General features: G+C 42.4%; 1 protein-coding gene across 3 annotated transcripts; it reads left to right on the plus strand.

Annotated features, from left to right (window-relative positions):
* The first annotated feature begins 462 nt into the window (after positions 1–462).
* On the plus strand, positions 463–21,629 carry RIPK1 (receptor interacting serine/threonine kinase 1). Of its 3 annotated transcripts, none has more exons than XM_081950260.1 (12): positions 464–619; positions 3,920–4,119; positions 5,131–5,284; positions 6,293–6,430; positions 8,841–9,069; positions 9,173–9,322; positions 11,089–11,165; positions 11,298–11,388; positions 13,879–14,475; positions 16,628–16,696; positions 18,615–18,761; positions 20,556–21,629. In XM_081950260.1, exons 2-12 carry the CDS (start codon positions 3,968–3,970, stop codon positions 20,858–20,860), a joined length of 2,109 nt encoding a protein of 702 aa, XP_081806386.1. In that variant the 5' UTR covers positions 464–619; positions 3,920–3,967; the 3' UTR covers positions 20,861–21,629. The 3 variants fall into 3 exon arrangements, with proteins under 3 accessions (XP_081806388.1, XP_081806386.1, XP_081806387.1); XM_081950261.1 differs by lacking the exon at positions 464–619 and adding an exon at positions 966–1,073; XM_081950262.1 differs by lacking the exon at positions 16,628–16,696 and having other exon boundaries at positions 463–619.
* The last annotated feature ends 2,783 nt before the right edge of the window (positions 21,630–24,412 follow it).

Below are 24,412 nucleotides of genomic sequence, written 5' to 3' on the forward strand. Positions count from 1 at the left end.
CTATAGAGTCAGTCATGACCCCTACATGATCCCATGGAAATCAAAACGGTATAAAAGCCCACCCTGATTTCAAACCCATTTTGCCAGCTGTCCCAGAACTGCACACTGTATGCCTGTTGGTTCTGTTCACCAATAAACAAAACCTTTCTTTCCAATCAACCTCCATTTTATTCCTGGATTGGAAACGGACCTGGATTTTTCTTCCAACAATGCACTATTCATTTTTCCTCAAGTCTGAAAATTTGCATTATTTTCCTTTATTTTTAGCTTCCTATTTTTATTTTATAACTGCTTTACTTTAAAAAAAAATACTTATGGCCCTAATAAAATTTTGGTTTGATCTGACGTTTTAGATCAGAACCTCTGGGGCTTCCGAAGCAGGGATTTGACATCTACGAGGCTTCACGTGTCCAAAGTGACCAGACCCACTTCGGAAGATGCGTATTTCATAGGCTGGAGGAGAGCTTCCGTCCTTTTTTGCCACCGCCTAACTCCGCCCCTTAAGAGTTCGGGCGAAGGAGGAAGAAAGAGGCGAAGCGGTGGTGTGTATTTTAGCAAGAGGGGATCCTCATCTTTGCGGAGCGCGCAAACGTGTGAACCACGCTTTGGAGGAGAATAGGTAAAAGGGAATCGGGTCGGTTTTCTGTTTAAGCCGAAGAAATCGCGCTTCGGATGTCCCCTCTGCATTTCTTCCTGCTTTTCCCCTGGGTCGCTGACTCTTACAGGGGTTGGAGCCAGGCCGTGGCCTTTCTTTGCTCTTGGGATGTTAATCACTCGCGACTGATTTCCTTAGGCAATGATCCGAGGGGAAGGGGGGGGGGGAAGACACCTGGAAGGCGGGAAAGTCGAAAATGAAAACGAAAGCAGCTTGGCTTTCTGGTCGGAGCCTTTAGACCAGCCCTTCCGCTCAGCTATGAAGTCCGCGATGTAACCGGGAAGTGTATACAGCTTCTTTCCCGTTTGCAATCTTAAGTCATTTCTCAACGCCACTAGCTTTTTTAAACGTCCGGACTTCAACGGGGCAGATGGCTGGGGAACTCTTTGGCAGTTGAAATCCATAGATCTTTTTAAAGGTTCGCAGGCAGCCCTTGGTTTTTATGCCTCTGAAGTTTCTTTTTACCCGCGCCGAGGCCGTGTGTGTCTCTGGGGATGTGAAGAAAAAAAAAAGGGAACCGAACTGACTTCGCGGATCCGAAAACCAAATTAGGAATAGAACATAGAAAGAATAAGCAATTTACAATGCCTTTCCGGGCTTGTGGGTTTAGCTGCAGTCAAAATGATCAGAAATTAGGTGCTTCCAGGAAAGGCATAGAATGTTAACACAATCTCCCTTCCTTAGGCCTAGAATTTTAAGAGGCATGTGATTCCACTATTAACCAAGTCTGTATTTTCTCACACATCTGATAGTGTTTTCCTGTTAAGGAAGAATTTTTTATAAGTGTGGCCCAATATCTAGGTAGGAAGTGCCCTCTGAAAACTGAAGGTCTTAAATCAATGGCAACATCTATTCTACCTTTATGACTTAAGAAGCCATAGAGTTGAATTGAATTCTTTATTGGCCAAGTGTGATTGGACACACAAGGAATTGGTCTTTGGTGCATATGCTCTCAGTGTATATATAAAGACAAGATACATTTGTCAAGAATCATAAGGTACCACACTTAATGATAGTCATAGGGTACAAATAAGCAATCAGGAAACAATATCAATATAAATCGTAAGGATACAAGCAACAAAGTTACAATCAAAGTTACAGTCATATATAAAATGAATCTGCTATTATTATTATTATTATTATTATTATTATTATTATTATTATTATTATTATAAAAATAAAACAAGGCGACTAAGTAAAATGAGAGTCAAGAGCAAACACATGAAAATATAACATTTACTGCTATTAAGTTTCACTCTGAGTCACTTTCTTTACGAAACACACTTTTCAGTGTGTGCCCAGTGTTCTGCTGGCAAATAAGATGTGCCAGTGTATGATGTCTTCTAAATATCTTTGCTCGTATTTGCTCACTGAGAAAGTAACTGTGATATGCTTTTTAACATTTTTGTCATATACTAAATCAATAAACCTGGAGAATTTGTTCATACCTTACTCCAGAAAGAGGCAATTTGTCCATGTGTTAGTTGTGTCCTGCCTGGATTTCTGTTACACTCTAGTGACATGTTTCCTGATTCTACTCTGTGTGTGCTAGGCTCATGGAGAGAATAGTGCAGGTGTGTGTTTTTTCATCCCTCCTGATACACACCCCTCTATCTCTTCTTTTTGGCAATCCCTGCACTGGTTAAGTCTTCAAGAGCACTTATTTGATTCATTTAACGTTATTTAAAATGTTGGTGCCGAGGTCCGGACCATATTTATTAAAGCACACATTTTGGGGTGTTTTCCCCATACTCTCTGAAGCAGCCCCTTCTTGACTTATGTGTGGCGCTTAAAAGTTTTTGAAAAGCTCTAAAGAGATGCCAGGATGCCCTCTCTGCATTCTGTACCATCTCTTCTGAAGCGTGCAGATGTCTTTTAGATCCTCTGCAGGGCAAGAGATGTCTCTGATAGATTACAAGCGTTCTGCATAAGAGAAAGATCCAAGACTCAATCCTTGTCATCTTTGATAAGACTGAAAAACAACCTAAGTGTAGACAATTAGAAGATATTTAATTTAATGAAGAAATTTAGTTTAATAAGGCAGTTTCCTCAAAAGGGTAAAAAGTCCCTTTAGTTCAGAGGTGTCAAACTCAAGGCCCAGGGGCTGAATCCAGTCCATGGGGTGCTTAGATCTGGCCTGCGATCCTGCCCTGGAAACAGTGAAGGACTACACCGTGGTGCTTCTGCCAGTGAAAAGGGAGCTTGGGAGGACCATGCCTCCCCGAGCTCCATTTTCACTGGCAGAGGGCTGCAGGAAGCCGTAGAGGCCAAAACCTTGACACCCCTGATCTAGTCTATTCTATGGTTTTGAAGATGCCACAAAAGGAGGCTTTATGCAAGAGCACTCTACATCTTTGGATTCTTCAGCAACTGCTGCTGAGCCTTTGCAGAGCCTTCTTCCAGTTGAGCCAGCTTGCTCATGTGTTTTTGCTACCATCTTCATGACGTATTTTTAAAAACTGTGGTGGAAGTTTTTTTTAAAAAATGCTTCCCTTTTCTCCTGATTTTGTTTCTGCTTATGTGAAGTCATCTAGACTTACTGGACATTGATATCTCAAACGTGCTGTTCAAAAGGCAACTGGACTTTCTCGATTTTTTCCTTGAAAATGTTTCACTTCTGATCCAAGAAGTTTAGAACTGAAGAAGCTTCTTGAATGAGAAATGAAACGTTTGGTTGGGGGTGGGGGGCAAGGAAGTTCATTTCTCTTTTGAACAGAGCTTTTGGGATAACCTGGATGACTGAGGATGACTGACATGGATAACTGAAAATCTTCATAGACATGAACACTGATGTGTAAATTCATTATAATAATATTTGTCATACCTGGCTAATTTGGAGAGTAGATAATCCAGTTGCTATGCTGAAAAAATTGCCTGTCTATTGTCTCTAAATACATAATCAGTTAACCTCTTTAAATTGGGGAATAGGCTGCTTATTGCTCTTTGCATACTTTGGGTAGTAGCTCCCATCAATTCTAGTTTTACCATGGTTAAACTGAGGTCCAAAATATCTAGAGGAAGCCAGGGTATCTACCTCTGTTGAGACAGTGAAGGAAATTGAAACTTATTTGGGGGTTTCGTTTCCTAAGTATGTACCTTTGAATACTTGGGGTTTTATTTTTGAATATGCGTTAGGTATGCGGAAGATGAAGTCATCTTCTGAACTTTTTAGAAGGTTACAAAAGTACCTGCTTTGTACAGAATCTGCATTAGGAATTGAAGGATGGGTCATAAAATACCTTCTCTTCTGTATTAAAATTTCAGGCATTGGATTTTTTTTTTCTGAATTAAAACGCTTTGTGAACTACAATCATGGCCTTGGCTGACATTCAGATGAAATCGGAAGATTTTTTGGAAAAAAAACGGCTAAATGCTGGCGGTTTTGGAACTGTCTCATTATGCTACCACAAAAATCATGGGCTTGTAATATTGAAAACTGTGTATACTGGACCTCAACGCACAGAGTAAGTTGGAGAAATGTTCTTCACACATGGAGAGGGCAGGACAGAGTTGTTGGCCGTCAGCATCCTGGTAATTCCAAACCAGATTAGATGGTCTTTTGGCTGAAAGAACACAAGGTCAATAGCTATGGCCTTTTTCCCCCTGTAGCTGACAATAGATTATATAATTTAAGTCTCATTGAGCTCAGAACCACAGAGGGAGGTAGTTATTGTGTGTATTTTTGATCTTGCAGACTTTCAGCTAATTTTTGCTGCAAGTGGATCATTACTCCTGGCTCTGCAAAAGGCACCAGTTGAGGATTCATTTAGGTATCTATGGAATATCTCCATATATCTCAAAGGGTCCTTTTTTTCTTTTACAAGACGTAGGAGCCATTTTAACTTCTTATAATGTCTTACACTAATTTATTGTGGAGATTAAAATGCAGCTGTTCTCCAAACCTGCATACACATTGAAGTGTAAGGGATAGTGGAAAATCCAACAAGAAAGAACCTGGATCCTTTAATATTCCTGATAGTGTAAAAACAATAGAATACATTTCTGGTAATAATAGGAATTGCCATTCATATATACAACCACTTCTCATTCATTCACCTGCATTTTGCAGTTTCATTATACCAGTTTTCTGCAGTGTATGGTACACTGCAGATGTGTTCATCTCAAACATCACACAGTTGATTAAGGTTTGCGAGACTTGTAGTGCAACAGATCTGATGGCACTGGGGATTATGGCTTGTGTTTAACTGTGCCTGTTGTCATCGCAATTCGATCCCTCATTTCAGCAACTTCAGATGAATAAAACTAAAAGTTAGGCATCCTGATGGCCTCCAGATATTCTAGATTAGAATGCTCTTGATGTCTTGGTACTGATTGTGCTGGTTGCAAGGAGAAGCTAATCTATCTAGAAAGTACCAGGTTGCCTATTCTAGGCTTAAAAGTCTGAAAATCACAACTCGAGCATAGAATGTTAGAGCTCCAGTTCTCTTGATAATGTCTATAGTAATTTTTTCCAGATGTAACAACTCCCTTCTAGAGGAAGGCATGATTATGCACAAACTAAATCATGATCGGGTGGTAAAACTACTAGGTGTCATCCTGGAGGATGGAAACTACTCCCTTGTGATTGAATACATACGCAAAGGAGACATGATGTCTGTTCTAAAAGCAGTAAGTAGGAAGTATGTTTATAACTTGCAACTTAATCCACTGGTCATTTTGGAGAAATTGCCTAAAAACTAGGAGATGTTATTCAATCTTAACATTTGCTAGAGGTGACGTTTTTTGTATGGCTATGAAAATGGTTTGGATTTTAATTCCCAAACAATAGGTGTTTATAGGATTTATTGTATGGGATTGCTGAATGATACAATACGATGACGGGATTGCTGAATGATGGGGAAAGTGCAATATAAGAAGTCGGATGGAGTCCAGATGTGTCTTCTCTGCAGCTGGGGGAAAACTACAAGTCATCCATTCAAATTTATATGAATGATTTGAATACCTTTCAGATATGTTGGATTAAAATATCCATCATGCTTAGCCAATGTTTTCTTCTCCTCCTTCTTTCTTTCTTTCTTTCTTTCTTTCTTTCTTTCTTTCTTTCTTTCTTTCTTTCTTTCTTATTTCTATCATCTATCTATCTATCTATCTATCTATCTATCTATCTATCTATCTATCTATCTATCTAATATATATATAAATATATATAAATGGCTGTATATGTATGTTCCAGCATAACTGTACCCCTCAACAATTTCAACCAAACTTGGTACAGAGATGACTTACTCACTGGAAACAAATACTGTGGGGATAAGACACCCTTAACACCCCTTGAGGGGGGTGTTCTGTTAAGATACAGCCTGTTGTGCCTTAAAATGGCTTCTACTGTACTGCGCAGTGGAGTTGCCATGGTAACAGCTTCGCAGAACTCCACAAGGGGTCTCCCTCTGGTAACAGGGAAAATCCAACATTAGAAATTACGTTTGGTCTGGACATTTTCTCCCTATAAATAAATACCCGGGCAATGCCAGATTATCAACTAGTGTCCTATATTAATGGGTCTGACTAATTCGGGAACTTTTTTTATGACCTATCTGACCTGGTAAATTCAGTTTTGTAGATATCTAGACCAAATGTGATCAATATTTTTCTGGAAGTCTTTTTCCCCCCTTATAGGCTCCTATTCCTTTGCCAGTGAAAGGACGCTTTGTTATGGAGATCATTGAAGGAATGCTTTACTTAACAGAACAAGGTTTAGTGCACAAGGATCTGAAGCCAGAAAATATTCTTGTGGATGAAGAATTTCACATCAAGGTAATATGAACACGCACACACACACATTTTCAGTTTCTATTAAAATCAGAACCACAAGTGTTTGTTAAGTGTATACTTAACAAACAGGCAAACACACAAGTGTTTGCCTATTAGCCTATAAAGGGGTGATTGGGAGGACTTAACTTTCACTAGATGGATTTGTGGTACAGGAACTCAATTTTCCTTTCTCACTATATCTGACTATTTACTCTTTGCTTTCCTGCAATGTCATTTTAAGATTTTTGTGTTACGTAAAGGGACAGATAGCATGAGTGTGCAAAAGACTTTCTTCACACAGAAAACTCACTCCAGGCTGGGTGGAAGAGTCTGAGGACCTCTGAATGTATGAAGTTACTCCTCGATCCATATTTTCAGCAAGTTCAGATGGTTAAAACTAAAGTAGGGTTAGACATGGTGGCCTCCAGATATTCTAGATCAGGGTATCAAAGTCGATTTCATTGAGTGCTGCATTAGGGTTGTGGTTAACGGGGGGGGGGGGGGGGCTGGGTGGTTGCAGCCGGGTTGGTGGGTGTGGCCGGGGTGGCCGTGACCAGCTCGATGTTGCTCACGTCGGGAAGTGCCTGTGGTGGCCTGGGGTATCCATTGTCTCTGGCGTGTGCCAAGCGGGTGGGGGGACAGAGCCCCTTGCTGGCTCCAGGGCAGCCCTGTGGATCTAAGGCTGACTGCGTTCTTGCCTGGATGGCCGCCATCAAGTTGTAGATCAGTGCCCGGATGGCTGGGCCAGGGGCTGGCCCTTCACTGTTTCCAGGGCAACCCTATGGGTTGGATCCAGCCTGCGGACCTTGAGTTTGACAGCCCTGTTCTAGATTATAATGTTCTTGATGTCTAGCTACTGATTGTGCTGCCTGCCTGGAGAAATCAGTATGTCTGGAAAGAGTCTATGACAACTTGCGGTGGCCAACTCGTTGCAGCCAACTCACCATGGCCAACACACTGACTGCGGGACAATTCAACAATTCCATTTTAATTATTTAAAACAGTTTTGAAAATATTTTAATTTTTGTCATTCACGTTTCATTTTGTCCCTCCTTTGGCATCCTTTCTTTAATGATTCTATTCCGCTATTTCTTTGATATTAGTGAAACTCTTGTGCCATGCCGAGTTGGCCTCAGCAAGTTGGTTGTGGCAAGTTGTCTCATTCCAATCTGGAAACTACAGAGTTGCCTATTCTAGGCTTAAAGTCTGAAAATCACAGTGTGCTAAATCACAACTTGCACAGAGATGGTATTCTGCCGATTTGCCCTAGTTCAGGTGAACTGGTAGTGGCGGGAGGCTCCGCCCAGACATTATCACAGACACTCTGCGCAAATGCAGAAGCGCTGCATGCTTGCGCTTCCAGTTCCGAACCGGTAGTGAAGATTAGAGCATTTTATGCCTGAACGTGAGCATAGATTTTAGTCACTGGTTCCGTGGAGAGAGGTCTTTCTGTGAATCACAGGGATGTGGTTTTGTGCACTACCTGTATCCTGCGGATAAGAATTTTGCTTGGCGATTGGGAACCCCTGGTCTAAACCATATTCCTATGGTACTGCAAGCCTTTCCAATTTGTTTACATTGGAGTATTGCTTTTGCTTTGCTGGCCAGAGAAACCTATCATATTTGATGAACCTATCAAAATATATTGGAAACACTCAATACAAGTAAGCATGTCACTTGCCAGAGTCTTGGTTGCTTTCAGCTGGGCCATATTCTGAGGCATCTAAAACAGGGGCGTCAAACTTGCAGCCCAGATGCGTCACACGCTGGACACACCCACCTTCGGTTTAGCGAAGGGGGGAGAAGCGATATGTCATGTGACAATACGTCGTCGTGAGTTTGATACCCCTGATCTAGAGCAGATATTGCCCATGGGGCCGCCCTGGAAACAGTGAAGGACCGGCTCACGGTGCTTCTGCCAACGAAAATGGGCTCCTCAGCTCTGCTTTTGGTTGCCATGGCCTCCTGCAACCTTCTGTCTGTGAAAACGCATGTCCCGAGCTCTGTTTTCACTGGCGGAGGATGGCAGGAGGCCGTGGTAGCCAAAAATGGAGCTCGGGAGCCAGTTTTCGCTGGCAGGGTGCTTGGGTCACCAACAGGAGCCCCCCCCCCAAGAATGACATTGAGTTGGCCACGCCTACCCTGGCCACATCCACCCCAGCCCACTGAGGTCAAACACAACACTGATGTGGCCCTCAATGAAATCGAGTTTGACACCCCTGATCTAGAGAATCAGAGGCTTTTGTGAAAGTGATGGAAACAATACCATTCATTGCCAACAAAAGCTCCAGTTCATTTGTATGTGCATGCCACATGATGACACAAACACAAAAGGGACAGGTCATCCTGCCCCCTGTGGACCCTTCTCCTTTCCCTTCTTCTTCCCAAAACTCTACTCTCATCTGTCTTGTAGATAGCAGACCTTGGTGTGGCTTGTTTCAAAAACTGGAGCAGGTTGACTAAAGAAGAGACCAGTCGACAGAGGAAAATCAAACAGAATTCTGAGTGTAATGCTGGCACCCTTTCCTACATGGCTCCGGAACATCTGCAGAACATCAATGCAACACCTGTGGAAAAATCGGATGTTTACAGTTTTGGCATTGTCTTATGGGCCATTTTTGCCTCCAAAGAACCTTACGAGAGTAAGAGTTTACACTCAAATCTCTCTCCTTTATAAAATATTGCACTTCATGTAGTCAGTGTCATGCTACCGATGCCCAATTCTTCTCTCTTTTCCTCATCCAGATGCGGTCAATGATACACAGCTGTGCTATTGCATCACAACAGGCAACCGGCCACCTATCAACGAGGTGGAAAGCACTTGTCCAAATGAGATTATTCTTTTAATGAAACGCTCTTGGCAGCAAGAGCCAAATGATCGCCCAACTTTTGCAGGTAATACAAGATAATTCTGCTAACTATTTATAGCAAGGCAAAAAGATAATGGTAGTGCACAACTGGACATAAATAAAATGTGGATTGATTTCCATAAGCAGCAGAATGAAACCAGGTAAGATGCACAGGGAACTCTCCCTTATACACTGAATGCAGCATTTTTTGCCTCCCGAAACCCCGCCCCCTTCATGTCCGTGCATAGCTTTTAGGAAGCTTTCAGAGTGCTCCTGGGGGCTGCGGAGGGCAGAAATAAGCAAAAAACGGGCCATTTTTTGCTCAGTTTTGCCCCCTCTAGTCCCCAGGAGCACTCTATAAGCCTCCTAAAGGCTAACCAAGCCCCCCCTTTTTTTTTGACAAAAAGCGGACCTGTTTTCATGAAAAACGGGCCATGTTTTGCTCATCCCCCCCCCCCCCCCCGGAGCACTCTACAAGCCTCCTAAAGGCTATTCTTGCCCCTTTTTTGAAAAAAAAAACCACAGGCTCGTTTTCCCGAAAATCAGGCCATTTTTGGGAGGTTTGCAGAGTGCAAAAACTTTTTTTTAATTTGCCTCTTCAAAACCTTGGTGCGTCTTATACGCTAGTGCGTCTTATACTCCAAAAATACGGTACTTTCTAAAAACGTAGTGGAAAGGAATGGTATAGATTTCCTGATTTGTGAAATCTGTGAGAATCTGGTTTTCATACATTGTATCAAAGCTCATAAATTATCTAAATGATTTCTCCACCATATTGTAACATCCACTTCTCATCTATGTAACATAGTTTGAAAACTACACGTAGGCACTTCAATGCAAACTAATAACTTAATGAGAAGTCTAAATACATTGATGACTTCTTCTAAAGCTCAAAAAATAAGTATTTACATAGCAAGATGTGTCCAGTGACTATGTTTTTCTTCGTTCCATTCCTATTTATCTCCTCCCCGATGCAGCCCGCCCACCGGAATAGCAGCCCTGAGCCCATGGGCACACTGGGTCGAGAGTCTATTTTCAGGGAATAAGAAGGCTTTCCCTACAGGGAGCCTTCCCAAATGCCCTCATCCACCCACCCCTGAATAACTATATAGAAACATTTTGATTTCAATGTTTCCAGCTAAATCTGAAAACTGGTAGTCCTCAACTTACAATTAAAATTGAGCCCAAAATGTATGTTGTTAAGTGAGAAATTTGTTAAGTGAGTTTTGTTCCATTTTACGACTTCACTTGCCACATTTGTTAAGTGTATCACTGCAATTATTAAATTAGTAACACAGTTTTAAGTGAATCTGGCTTCCCCATTGCCTTTGCTTGTCAGGTCGTCGCAAAAGGGGATCATGTGACTCTGAGACACTGCAACCGCCATAAATGTGAGCTATTGTCAAGCATCCGAATGTAAACATATGACCATGGGTATGCTACAATGGTCATAAATGTGAAAAATGGTTGTAAGTCACCTTTTTCAGTGCCGTTGTAATTTTGAACAGTTGCTAAATGAATTGTTGTAAGTCAGGGAGGAAGCATATATCACAGAATCCATTATTATAGCCAGGTCTATTACGATATTTATTCTTTGTGTAACCATTAGTACTAAAATAATTTAGGAGAAAACTACATGCTAGAACTTTTGTTTTACAGAACTCAAGGGACAAGGCTAGTTTAAAGCATTTCAAATTCTAACCATGACTTAGAATTATGTGCAAACTTAAATTAACATAATGACACCTCTCGTTTCTAGTGACGGCGTTATTGATTTTTATTTCAATTTTTTCACTAATTCTTTTATTGTAGAAATAAATTTGATTTACTGCCCATTATACCATGAAAAATTTGAAAAGGATGTGGAAGAGCATTTGAGAGAATTAAAAGTAAGTTATCTAACACGTAGCTGTACAATCCATCAAGGTTACCTTTGAAAGATATCCTATTGCATATTCATATTAAAGCTACATTCTTCCTACAATTTCATCACTTTTCGTTATTCTTGTTCTGCGTAATAGGAAATATACCCTGAACCAATTGAACTTGTAAAACGGATGGAATCTCTCCAAATAGATGCTGTGTCAGAACCTCCCAGCAGAGCTCGATCGGGTATTTAATTTTATTTTATTTATATCCAGTTCACACTGTTGTTGGTCCAACAGATTCCAGGGGTAGTGATGCCTGATAGTCAGCCATGACCTATGTTAGAGATCCATGCCTACAAAAATGAATATTTTTGAACTTGTGGGATAGTAAAATAAAAACTTCTTAGAGAACGGAAGATACTATCACATGACCTCTCTAGTAAAGCATCTCCCTTTGTTTTGTTTTATTTGGCACATTTCAGTCACGTCGGATTCTTAAAGAAGCTCAATAGAAGATAAAATCCATGCACAGGCTGGATTTTGTTGCTTAAAGTCTCATCTTTTTATCATTCCTATTTTTTCATAATGCCATGAACTCTTAACAGATGGAAAATCTCTAGTACAGGGGTGTCTTCGGGGGCCGGATCAGCATTGCAGTTGTCCTCTGCAAGCTGGCCAGGGGGTGGGGAGATGGGACGGACACCACCTGCAGCACCCTCCTGGCCAAAATGGATGGGGGAAGCTGTGCACGGCCCCCCATGTCCCATTTTTGCCAGCAGAGTGGTGCAGAAGGCCATTCAGGTGCGGGGGGGGGCTGCATCCTGTTTTCGCTGGCAGGGTGTTGCAGGAGGCCCTGTTTTCACTAGCAGAGGCACCGTGGGGCGGTCCTTTGCTATTTCCAAGCTAGCCCTGCAGGCCCGATCTAAGCACCCAGAAGGCTGGATCTGGTCTGCGGGCCTTGAGTTTGACACCTCTGCTGTAGCACATTCATAACTACTGAAATCGCAAATTCAAAATTGTTTATATTCCCTTTAGCAATCAGAAAATAGTCAAACTACATGATAATGAGGGGGGGAAGAGGGAGAGAGAGAGAGGTGGGGAGGGAGGGAGGGATATTTAATGGAGAATCCAGTATCCCTACTATTTTTAAAATTATTATTCTTATCTCTCATCATTGCCTAATGTTATTCAGAGCCTCTGACTGACTGGCAGGAATCTCTGTGTTTACTAATGTTCCTAGATAAAGTTCCTATGTAACACATACACATAGCAGTCCTATGTGACTGCTTTGCATTTTCTACTCTTTTCCCCAAATCTGCAACCCGGAGCAAAATGCACCTGCCTGACAAGGCGGGAATGAGCTCCCACTTGCATTGAACTATGGTGGTGCAGTGGTTAGAATGCAGTATTGCAGACTAATTCTGCCGACTGCCAGCAATTCGATTCTGACCGGCCCAAGGTTGACTCAGCCTTCCTTCCGATGTCGATAAAAGGAGGACCCACATTGTTGGGGGCAATATTCTGACTCTAAACCGCTAAGAGAGGGCTGTAAAAGCACCATGAAGCAATATATAAGTCTAAGTGCTATTGCTATTGGCTGCTACAGTAGTATCAAGCCTTTTTTTTAAAGTGTTTTATTGTTACACCTTACCAAAGGTGGCTGTTACACAACCAATGTGCCCACACTTACAGGGTGTCCACCTGGAAAAACAATCAAGCTAACAAATATAAGAAAGGGGTCTTGGGGCACTAATTCAATTCCCAGCCATCAATTAAACCACAAATAATTCAACAATAGCTTGAAAATAATGATACAGGACAATCTTGAGCCTTGATTAGAAATCACAGTAGCAAAGTTTCTGGAAAGGGTTATAGTCCAAGCCTGTAATGAAAACTTAAAATGGAAAGAATTTGAAGATTGGGACATTTTTTAATTGAAAATGCCCTTTTTCATCTTGCCCCATAATTATTGATTTTAGAGGTGATACGTAAGTGATCAGGCAGGTGCAACCACGCTAAGAAACATTTAACTGCAAAACTATAAAGGAGAATAGAGTTCTTCCATAATAAAGCAAATATATACTATTCAGAGAGCTAGGTTAAGATAAATTACAACCTATTAAAATAGCAGATAGTGCTGAACATCTGTGCCTGAGTCAGGTTGACTGAGCTATTAGGAGAACCATGAAGCGGGGGCGGTTTCGAAGAGATTAGATAATTTCTGTTTACTAGTAAGGCTTACCATATTCAGTGGAACTTATACCAAAATGTGGGGAAGGACTTAATGGCACAGAATGTTGAGAGTTGTAATCCCAGTGTTCTGAATGATAACAGGTTGAGGAAGATGGGGGTGTATTGGATTTAATCTTGCACTCAATGGGGTTAATCAGTAAGAAATCCCATAAAGTAACTGGAATTTTTCCATGAAATCTTTGATAACAACTTGATTGCCGAAAATATGACTTCAGCAACAGAGTGGTCACTGCCTGGAATGCTCTACCCAACTCCATTGTTACAGCCTCAAACCCTCACAGCTTCAACCTCAAACTGGATTTCTCCCCATTCTTAAGAGGTCCATAAAGGGGGCATGCTTAAGCGCACCAGCGTGCCTGTCTTAACTGTCCCCATTTATCTCTATTTACTTCCTTTGTTCATGTTTATGTTTATACTTATACCTGCTATCTTGTACATGTTTGACAAATAAATAAAGTAACATTTCTAATCTATGCCGCAGATCAACCTGGTTCTTTACACAGTTCTCAAGGTTTCACTGCTAACGCCATAGATGAAAACATGTTTGCGCCATCTCCAGAAAATGAGCCTGTAGAAAGCTGTGAAAATGCCTTTGAGCCCCAGGCGACCTTGCACCAAAAATTACAGGATGAACTAAATTACCATCTACATGGTAGCAGGATGGATAAGCCAGAAGAAAGTCCTTACGCTGCGTATAGTGCTAAAATGCAAGAGGAGGAGAGGAGAAGGAGAAAGGTCTCATATGACCCCTTTGCCAAAGCGCCAGCCATACCTCAGACACCAGAGTTTTACCAGAGAGCTCAAATCATCCAATCAAGTGTGAGTCAAAACAATAGCGGTACACCTCATTCAAGTCGTCCGTGGCACTCAACACCGTTGGGAGCGATAGATCCAAATGGCTTTTTGGGGGCAGGAACTCCACATCCCAGGAGGCTAATAAGTGCAGAAGATCTCTATGGAGCAACACCCACAGCTGCAAACTTGAATTTCAATAAAGCACCAATTCCAGAATCTGGCATAAACAGTCAGGCCAAGCCATTCAATCCACATTATCTCCAAAGCCTAAGCACAGAAATTGGTAAGTGAGATAATATGGGAGTCTGGAGGGTTGCTTATTTCTCTTTGCATCGTGGTGGTCGTGTCCACTCTAACAACATCCATTACCCAGGAAAAAAAAGAAAGAAAAGCACAATCCAGTTGCAACCCACAATAATAAAGTTAATCAGCTTTAACTACTGTATTTTTCAGAGTATAAGATTCACCCAAAAGAGGGTGAAAATTTGAGTGTGTCTTATACACCAAATGTAGCCCCACACATCCCCACCAGAGGCCAAAACGCGAGGCATGGAGGCAGTGATGGTCTGTGGCAATCCCTGCAGCCTGGAACAGCTGATTTGTGGTGTTCCAGCAGTCGGATCCACTCACCAATCAGCTGTGCTGAATCAGACTGCAATAAGTACTGAAGCTGACCTGGCTGGTCAGTTTGCAGCAGCAATCACATTCAGAAAGCACACACAAGTAAGCAGGATTCAAAATAATAATAATATACAATACAATACCAAAAGCAGGTTTTTCAAGGTAGCAGTAAATGCAAGCAAAGCACAAGCAGTTTCACTTTCAGTTCTCAGTCAAGCCAGGCTCCTTCCTGTTTCCTTGTTGCTCACATGGCAAATACTGTTTCAGAGTCCAAATAGCCCTCATTGGCTGATTTAGTTGCTATACCTATTCATTGGCTGACCTTGCTAACATGTGATCCAAGTTAGGAAGCTAGCCAGCTGAATACCATGGATGCTGGTAGGCAGAGGCAGATTTTTTTTTTCTTATTTTCCTCCCCAAAAACTAAGGTGTGTCTTATACTCTGAAAAATACGGTACTTCATCTTAACTTCTGAGGTTCTTACAATAATTTAAATTGTAATAATAACTGGCCTGAATGAAATTCTTCGCAAGTTCAATTGTAGCACTGTAATACAGCTTTGTGTAATCTAATGCACATCCATATGAGCTGAAGATTGTAAATATTATAGTACAACAACAGCTAGTCCTCCTTTTAACTTATTTACTACGATGTTTTTTTAGTGACCGTTCAGAGTTATAACGGCCGGGAACAAAGCGGCTTATGATCGTTTTTTCATGCTTAATGGCCATTGTAGTATTGCTGTGGTCACATGATCAAAATTCAGATGCTTGGCAACTGACTCATATTTATGACAGTTGCAGTGTCCCAGGATCAAGTGATCCTCTTCTGCGACCTTCTGACTAACAAAATCAGTGGGGAAGAGATTCACTTAACAACTGCAGTGATTCACTTAACAACTGTGGCAATAAAGGTAGTGAAATGGGGCAAGACTCTGTCTCGCTAGCAACATAAATGTTGGGGTCAGTTGTGGTCGTAATTCAAGGACTACCTGTATACCAGTGGTGGGATATGACAGGTACGTCCTGGTACGGGCATACCGGTGCCTGCTAGGAGCACCAGGTACTGTTCTGGTACGGTGCTCCGGAGGGCCCACCCGCCTGCCTGCTCTCCTTACCGCTATTTGAGCCGATTGGGCCTTATGCGCACGGAGCGTACGGCGCCTGTGCGATGTTCCGCCGAGCAGCTGGAGCGTCGCAGGTGGTAAGTACGCATGCGCGTGCTGCGCGTGTACTGCGTGCATTCACGTGGTCAATGCCAGGCCCCGTTGCAGCGTACCGGTTGCAACGGGATCCGGAATCCACCACTGCTGTATACAAGACACACGGTTGCATCATTGACTTGATGAAATATAAAATTCTTAATCCAAATTTGAATACTGTAGATGAAAATATACTGACATTCAAGATTCAAGTTCCTAGTAAGAAGGGATTGTGGTCTGGTCCAGACATGGCTATTGCACTAATGTTTTGTTTTTAAAATGAACTATGTTTGGTAAAGATTTTCTCTTTAATCCCATGGAAGTAAAGTTTACTTGCCACAGATGGCCAAACTGGTGGATTTTTATAAGCTGAGAGAGTTGGAAACAGGATTCCATAACAGTCAATCTTGCTTATATACCACTATACCACTAGATTGCCCCATTGGGAAGAGTCGTTTTTTTATCAGCCTACTAAAGCTCAGAATACCATTACTATCACTCAGATTTTCATTTGGGTAATTATAGAATCAATTGTATTTTTACTCTTAAAGGTTATAGAGGTCAAGAACAGTGACACTGACATAATTCTGAAACAATCTGTACAATTATTTAGGTCCTGTGGAGACGATTCCCTTTACAAAATGCAACTTTGCACATCCTTTTGTGGGCAGAATACCTACAGGTAAAACAAACAAGTAAAACGTTCTGTTCAGATGACTTCTTTTAATAGTGCGCATACCATGTCTGGGCTGCAAAACACCAAATGACCGCTAGGTGGCAGTGAAATGTTTAGACCAGTGTTGGCGAACCTTATCGGCACTGAAAAGTGCCAAAACGGGAGTACCTGCAGCGGAGCACCGGAAACTGGAAGAGCAGCTTGATGGCGCTCCCACGTGGGAGTATCAGAAACCAGAAGAACAGTTCCCTGGCGCGTATGCACATACGGGGAAACTCAGCTTCTGGTTTCTGGCGTGCATGTGCAAAGACCAGATGGCCGGTGCGCATGCGCATGCCGGAAACCAGAAACTCAACTTCCCGGCGAACGCATGCCCACCAGGGAGCTACTCTTCCCATTTCTGGCACTCCCGCACATGCAGAGACCAGCTGGCTGGCACGGACATGCATGCCGGAACCTGGTAGAGAAGTGGGTCTCAGCCTTCCTAATGCCGCGACCCTTTAATACAGTTCCTCATGTTGTGGTGACCCCCAACCATAAAATTGTTTTATGTTTTCCATATTTTTTTGAAAATATGTGTTTTCCGATGGTCTTAGGCGACCCCTGTGAAAGGGTCGTTCGACCCCCAAAGGGGTCCCGACCCACAGGTTGAGAACCACTGTGGTAGAGCAACGGGCGATGGCGGGCGTGCCCAGAGAGATAGCTCTGGGTGGCACTTCCAGCATGCTTGCCATAGGTTTGCCATCATGGGTGTAGACTTTTCTCTGTCTCTGCTTTGCTATCTAGACTTCATCTGAAGCATTGCACCCCATATATGGAATGCCCCCCTTAATTATAAAGATAGTCCTCAACTTACAGCCGTTCATTCAGTAACACTTGAAATCACAATGGTCCATAATAAATGGACTTGAGAACCCTGCCTAAAGTTCTGACCGTTGCAGCACCTCAAGAGTTATGTGACCACAATTCAGGTGATTGGCAGCGCAGCTATCCTCAAGATCGCGGGAGTCCTGCAGCTCCTCCTTCCCCCTCTTCTGTGATCTAGGAGGCCTCAGCCAGCTAATGTGGGAGCCTATTCTATTCCCCACACCACTCCCAACAGGCCTAGGCCTTCTTCCTGCCCCATCATTTCCAGGTTCCCTTTCTTTTCCCTGCAGCTGCTAACAGGCCCACCCAGCCAATGCAAAGTATAGCTAGAAAGCTAGCAAAGGCAATACTAGAGAGGCCATCTTTCTGGAGGTTGGCCAGGAACAGTAAGCGTGCTGGCTTGACTTCCTCTCAGAGAATCAATGAGAATTAATAAACAACTGGATGAAGAATAACAAAACTCGAAGGGGCTGCATAAAATAAAGGGACTGTAAAAAAGAGTTTCAAGAACAAAAGACCGTATGAAGGGCTGTATGGATGTGATAAAACAAGAACAGAAAGGATAAAGAGTTATAACGAACAGTGTAAATTAGATATGGCTATATTTTTCTTATCACCTGCTTTCAATTTCTTTGGCTAACTACAATTTATGCCCTTTCTGCTATGCATAACTTTGCCTAGCCTGGAATGAAATAGTATGGATGCCTCAAAGGCTTTAAAAAAAATATTCAAGAGGTGGAGCCATTGATGCGTCCTTTAAAAACATGAGGATTATAAAAAAAAAAACTTTCAAATAAGCTGTGATTTCAAATATGCTGTGACATGTTGACAAACTATTGGCATACTGACTAATCAACTCTGGTGAAGGTGATTCTTTGAATCTGTCCTTGATGTTCAGAGGAAGAAATCATATCATTTTCATTTTATGAAAAAATACTGTTCTAAATTTCAAATAGCTGTTAATATACAGTATGGTATTTTTTTATTCCTTAAGTTTTTGTCTCTTGTGTGTTTACACTTGGTTTTTTTTTCCCCCTAAACATTTCCCCGTAATCAGAAGAACCTGCACACTATAACATATATAATAGCACTGGAATTCAAATAGGCTCCTACAACTATTTAGAAATTAAAAATCAAGATATTCAAGGAAACAGCTCTCCAGCAACCGCTGAATACTATGCAGAAGAATACCGGAAATTATTTGGTAAGTAGAAAAATAAACCTTTTGCTTCCTTAATGGGAGAATCACATATCATTGATATTTCAGCTTTACTGATCGTATTTACAGAGATTTCCCGTGCCCCGTGTTTTATAACACATACATTGGAGAAAGTTATAATAATATTCTCTAAGGATCCATTCAAAAGCATTTCCATTTAGTTAAATAAGTTTATTCCAAGGTAAGCAATATATAGCTTTAATATAATGAAACAGAGGACGTGTTGGAATAGATCTGAATGGAGGGACTTCGGTTCAAAAACTGTTAGTCATGGAGACAAAACTACCTTTCTTTGTAGCCTTATTGGATGGAATGGTTAAAGAGATAATCCTTTATAAGGCATCCTGTATTCTTTGCAGGCAGGCCATGATTCAAATTTAGAGCTACCCTCGCTGGCCTGCAGTAACCACAGATGACATAAAGAGATACAGAAGAGTTGGCTTTCCTTTTCTAATCTACAGTCATCCGGAATTTTGCAGCCCAAATCTGGTGGCCCAAACTTTAGCAAGCCATACCAAAGCTATAACTAGGGACACGGTGGCTGAGTGGCTAAGACGCTGAGCTTGTCAATCAGAAAGGTCGGCAGTTTGGTGGTTCGAATCCCTAGCACCGCGTAATGGAGTGAGCTCCCGTTACTTGTCCCAGCTTCTGCCAACCTAGCAGTTCAAAAGCACGTAAAAATGCAAGTCGAAAAATAGGGACCACCTTTGGTGGGAAGGTAACAGCGTTCCATGCACCTTTGACGTTTTAGTCATGCTGGCCACATGACCATGGAGACATCTTTGGACAGCGCTGACTCTTTGGCTTTGAAACGGAGATGAGTACCTCCCCCTAGAGTCGGGAACGACTAGCACATATGTGGGTGGGGAACATTTACTTTTACCAAAGCAATTCTATCACCAGAAAAAAGTTCAGAAACCCCCTTTTCAGCTTCACAAGGAATGTGAAGGAATCCTTGGTCACACCAAATAGCCATGAGAGCGTGTTTGCATGCCGCACATCTTGCCAATCATCTTATTTAAAATATTACATGAAGCGACTTCATGCAGTTTCTGATCCATGTTTCAGAGTGAGGGAAATTCCTGCCCGACTTGGGTTTCCTTCTTGTGTGGAAATAGAGGAGGTAGTTCTACTGTTGTACATTTACAGCAAATTTCTCACCAAGAAGGGAAATGTCTTCCATTCTGTCTATGAAAAAAACTGAACAATAGCAACAGACATCTTGCAAGCCATCAATAACCTGCCCATTCATTGTTTTAGCCATCAAGGGTTTTCAACACAACTAGTCCTCAACTTACAACCACAGTTAAGGCCAGAATTTCTGTTGCTAAGCTAGGCAGTTATTAACTGAGTTGCACCCAATTTTATGATCTTTTTGCCATGGTTGTTAAGCAAATCATTGCAGTTGTTAAACGACTACATGATTCACTTAATGGCAATTAATCGCTTAACAACCACGGTAAAAATCACATGGTCGTTAAACAAATCTGGCTTCCTCCATGGATTTTGCTTGTTGGAAACTGGCTGGGAAATAGTAATCACAAGACCCCAGGATGCTGCAACCAGCAATCAATACATGCCAGTTTCCAAATGATTGTAGGGATGTTGCAATGGTTGTAAGTACTATGGCCAGCCAAAGGTCACTTTTTCAGTGCTGTTGTAACTTTGAATGTTTAAATGAAAGGTGGTAAGTCAAGGTTGTACCTATAGCACCAATGGCCTCAAAGAACATCTTTCTGGAAAAACTGAAATAACTATTTTCTTTTTTTCTACCACCAGAGAGCACTGATGTAGTTTTGGATGTTCATCTAAACCTTGTGAGAGACAACTTGTCCAAAAAGTGGAAACACTGCGCTCGTAAACTGGGCTTCACTGACCCGGAGCTGGACGAAATTGACCACGACTACGAACGGGATGGACTCAAAGAAAAAGTTTATCAGATGTTCCAGAGATGGCTGATGAAGGAAGGCAGCAAAGGGGCAACGGTGGGGAAGTTGGCCAGAGCCCTCTTTGCTTGCGATCGGAGAGATCTCCTCAATAAGTTTATCAAAATAAGCCATGATTCTGATAGAAACAACAGCTAAGAAGTCGAACAAAGAGCTGGAGGACTTTGGCTGGGTTGAATATTTTTCCAGAGGACATTTTTGTATTGCAAACAGTTGTTGGTCACGACAAATGCTTCCAGCAGAACTACTGCTCTATACAAACAGAGTAAGGAATCTGAGATAAAGATCAAATAACGCCAGTCCCAAGGGATGTTTTCATAGTACTCCCTCCCTAAAAAAAAAGCTACAAATTTGACAGAATGCTTTCCAGCAGAAGCAGACAAAACATTACGAGTCTTTTGCTCTAGGCACAAAATGGCTGATTTGTTCTGGACACGGACCACAACAGGGCTCTTCCACAGCTAAGGGAGAGCAGCAGCAGTGGCTGAGAAGAGGGAGAAAGGACCGCAGAGCAGCTGAGGAAGATTTTGGTATATACCCCACTTGGCCTTTAGTGGCAATGGTGCTGGCTGAGGAGAAGGATGAGGGAGGGAAAGGAAAGCACTGGTGAGGCTGGTGCCATTTTGGGAACTGATAATGGAAATGGAAAGTAACCTAGCCCTGTTTGCCTGTCTGGATTTGTTTCATCTAAATGCAAGACAATCAAAGTATTCTGGGCCTAGCTTCTGCCAAGCCATAACTAGCCAGAAATGGTTCATCAGAACTTCTGAAGTGCTATGGACTTTTTTCTAGGTATAAAATGCAATATTTTTTCCATTCCATGCATACCTCTCCCTGCTTTATAATATGTCAAACTTTGAATGAATTTGTACAATTTTAATTTTTTTAAATAGAGAAAATGGACATAGGGCTGTTCTCCAAGTCTTATTACAAACCAGAATCTCTTCTCAAAAACAAAACTGGATTATCATTCGCTTTCAGTTATATAAAACCTGCAACTGCTGTCAGTAAACTGTGAAACTTAACAGACTAACAGTTTAGTAAGGGCTGATCAGTAGCAGCTTCAGCAACCATCAGAGCAAGGATGAACAATATAGGATCACGTGTGATTTTCTTATATATAAAGGCAAAAGATGAGGAATGGGAATGGATGCTGCTAATCAAAAGGGAAAACAGCAGCATTAATATCTCCCCAAATACCAAACAAAGATATCGGCATGATTTGAAAAACATACTTGTTTGCCTTTAAAGCAAGGTACCCCCCCCCCCTTTTTTTTTTGAAATGGCAAAGAAAATTTAGAAGGATATAAAAGAAGAGATGTATTGGAAGACACTGCAACATAATTGGCCCCATGGGCTAAAACCCAAAGAATTGGCTTACCATTGCTTACTTGCTAGGGCAGAGAACTGGCTCAAGGTCACCCAGCTGACGGAAGTAGAACCCAGTCTTCCAATTTCTAATATGATGGCTTACACCAAACTGTGTACTAATGCCACTGCATTAGTAAAGATGGGTGCTATATATTCATGTGGATTCACATGGTAATTCTGGTGGGTGCTATTTTGTGGGGTTTGTGTTACTTCTTACTCATTCTCCTGGAAGCAATTACACAATTTCCCCTAGAGCAGTGTTGCTGAACCTTTTCTGCACTGCATGCCAAAACGGGAGCGTGCGCATACGCAAGGGAGTACCAGAAATCGGAAGAGCAGCTCCCCTGCATGCATATGCATGCTGGGAAGCTGAGCTTCCGGGTGCACACTGGCAATCTGGTCTTCTGGTTTCTGGCACACATGTGCGTGCGAAGACCGGCTGGCCAGTGCGCATGCAAATGCCGGAACCCAGAAGAGCAACAGGCAACATCTGGCATGCCCAGAGAGGTGGCTCTGCGTGCCACTTCTGGCACATGTGCCATAGGTTCGCCATCACGGCCTAGAGGGACAAAAAATGCAATGCAAAACCAGCAATTTACATACAGTTAGGCTTTAAGTGCCAGCCTTATTTAGTTAGTAACTAAGTACAAATACAAAAGGGTGAGGAAGTCTCTGAATTATATATGTTATTTTTGCATCATCATGTCAAGCTGCAAATGCCTAAAACCTTGATGGGAAACCTATGGCAGGCGTACCACAGGTGGCAGGCAGAGCCCTCTCTGCAGGCAAGCGAGCCGTTACCCCAGCTTAACTCCAGTGCGCATGTGCACGCTCCTGCCCCGGTTTTGGTCAGAGGAGGCTGCAGGGAGGCCTGCTAGGCCCAAAGCGGGGCAGGGGGGTCGCATGTGCATTCACGGGAGGGAGGGAAGGGGCCGTGAGGCATGCGCAAGGGGGGGCGGCCCGGGGGGGGTGTCATTCACATATTGCAATATGGGTGTGGGCACACGCACGCTTTTGGCACGCAACGACAAAAAGGTTAGCCATCAGTGGCCTATGAGCATGGGGGGTTATTAGCATGTTGTGCCTGCTACTTGATACGTTAAACTCCGTCACTCACACCCTGGTTGTCTCTCATCTGGATTACTGCAATGTGTTCTACATGGAGTTATCCTTGAAGTGTGTTCAGAAGCTACAATTGGTCCAGAATGCAGAGACATGGAACAGTTTTGGAGACCCCAGAGTGGCACATGTAATGTGTAATATGGGGGTTCCATTACTGATCGATGGGGCTCCTATTTAATCAATGCCCCCCAAAACCCTGCATATAAAAGGACCTTCTCGGTGACAGTCCCTTCTCTGGGAACACAATTCCCTTGGAGGTACGACTGGCCCCCTCCTTGTTGCTTTTTTGCAAGGCCCTGAAGATACGTATTTTTGTCAGCAGATCTAGGGATCCCAACAGAGATGGAGCAGATCAAATGGTCACATTATGTTGTTGCTGTGGAGGGGGAGAAATGGTTATACAGGTAGTCTTCGATTTAACAACAGTTCGTTTAGTGACCAAAGTTACAACTATGCCGAAAAATGTGACTTATGACCATTATCCAGTTAATGATCATTGCAGCATCCCCATGATCATATGATCAAAATCCAGCTGCTTGGCAAGGGGTTCATACTTATGACCCTTGCTGTATCCCAAGGTCACGTGATCCCCTTTTGCAACCTTCTGACCAGCAAAGTCAATGGGGAAGCCAGGTTCACTTAACCACCAGGTTACTAACTTAGCAACTGCAGAGATTCACTTAACTGTGGCAAGAAAAGTCATAAAATGGGGCAAAACTGACTTTAACAAATGTTTCGCTTAAAACATTTGGGCTCCCATCGTGGTTGTAAGTTGAGGACTACTATATTTTTGTGGATTTTTTTTAAAGTTGTAAATTGCCTAGAGCAGTGGTATCCAAACTTGGGAACTTTAAGACCTGTGGACTTCAACTCCCAGAATTGGCTGGGGAATTCTGGGAGTTGAAGTCCACAAGTCTTAAAAGTTCCCAAGTTTGGACACTCCCGGCCTAGAGTATCCCGTGTGTGTATGAGTTGGTTATAAACTTGTTTAATAAACCCAACAAACAGTGTAAACTATTTCCTTTGGTTCTGTCCCCCGTTTGTCGCTGAATAGTAATGGCAGTCAGACTTATACACCGCTTCACAGTGCTTTACAGCCCTCTCTAAGCGGTTTACAGAGTCAGCATATTGCCCCCAACAATCATTTTGTTCTCATTTTACCCACCACGAAAGGATGGAAGGCTGAGTCAACCTTGA

This window comes from Natrix helvetica (assembly GCF_964273705.1).
Source record: "Natrix helvetica genome assembly, chromosome: 4".
NCBI classification, from domain to species: Eukaryota; Metazoa; Chordata; class Lepidosauria; order Squamata; family Natricidae; genus Natrix; species Natrix helvetica.

What these genes read in the sequence shown, in the direction of transcription:
- RIPK1 (XM_081950260.1), top strand. Translation starts at nt 3,968, where the DNA reads ATGGCCTTGGCTGACATTCAGATGAAATCGGAAGATTTTTTGGAAAAA. An exon ending in ACTGGACCTCAACGCACAGA is followed by an intron (nt 4,120 to 5,130) that starts GTAAGTTGGAGA and finishes AATTTTTTCCAG; the next exon opens with ATGTAACAACTCCCTTCTAG. An exon ending in AGAATACCGGAAATTATTTG is followed by an intron (nt 18,762 to 20,555) that starts GTAAGTAGAAAA and finishes TTCTACCACCAG; the next exon opens with AGAGCACTGATGTAGTTTTG.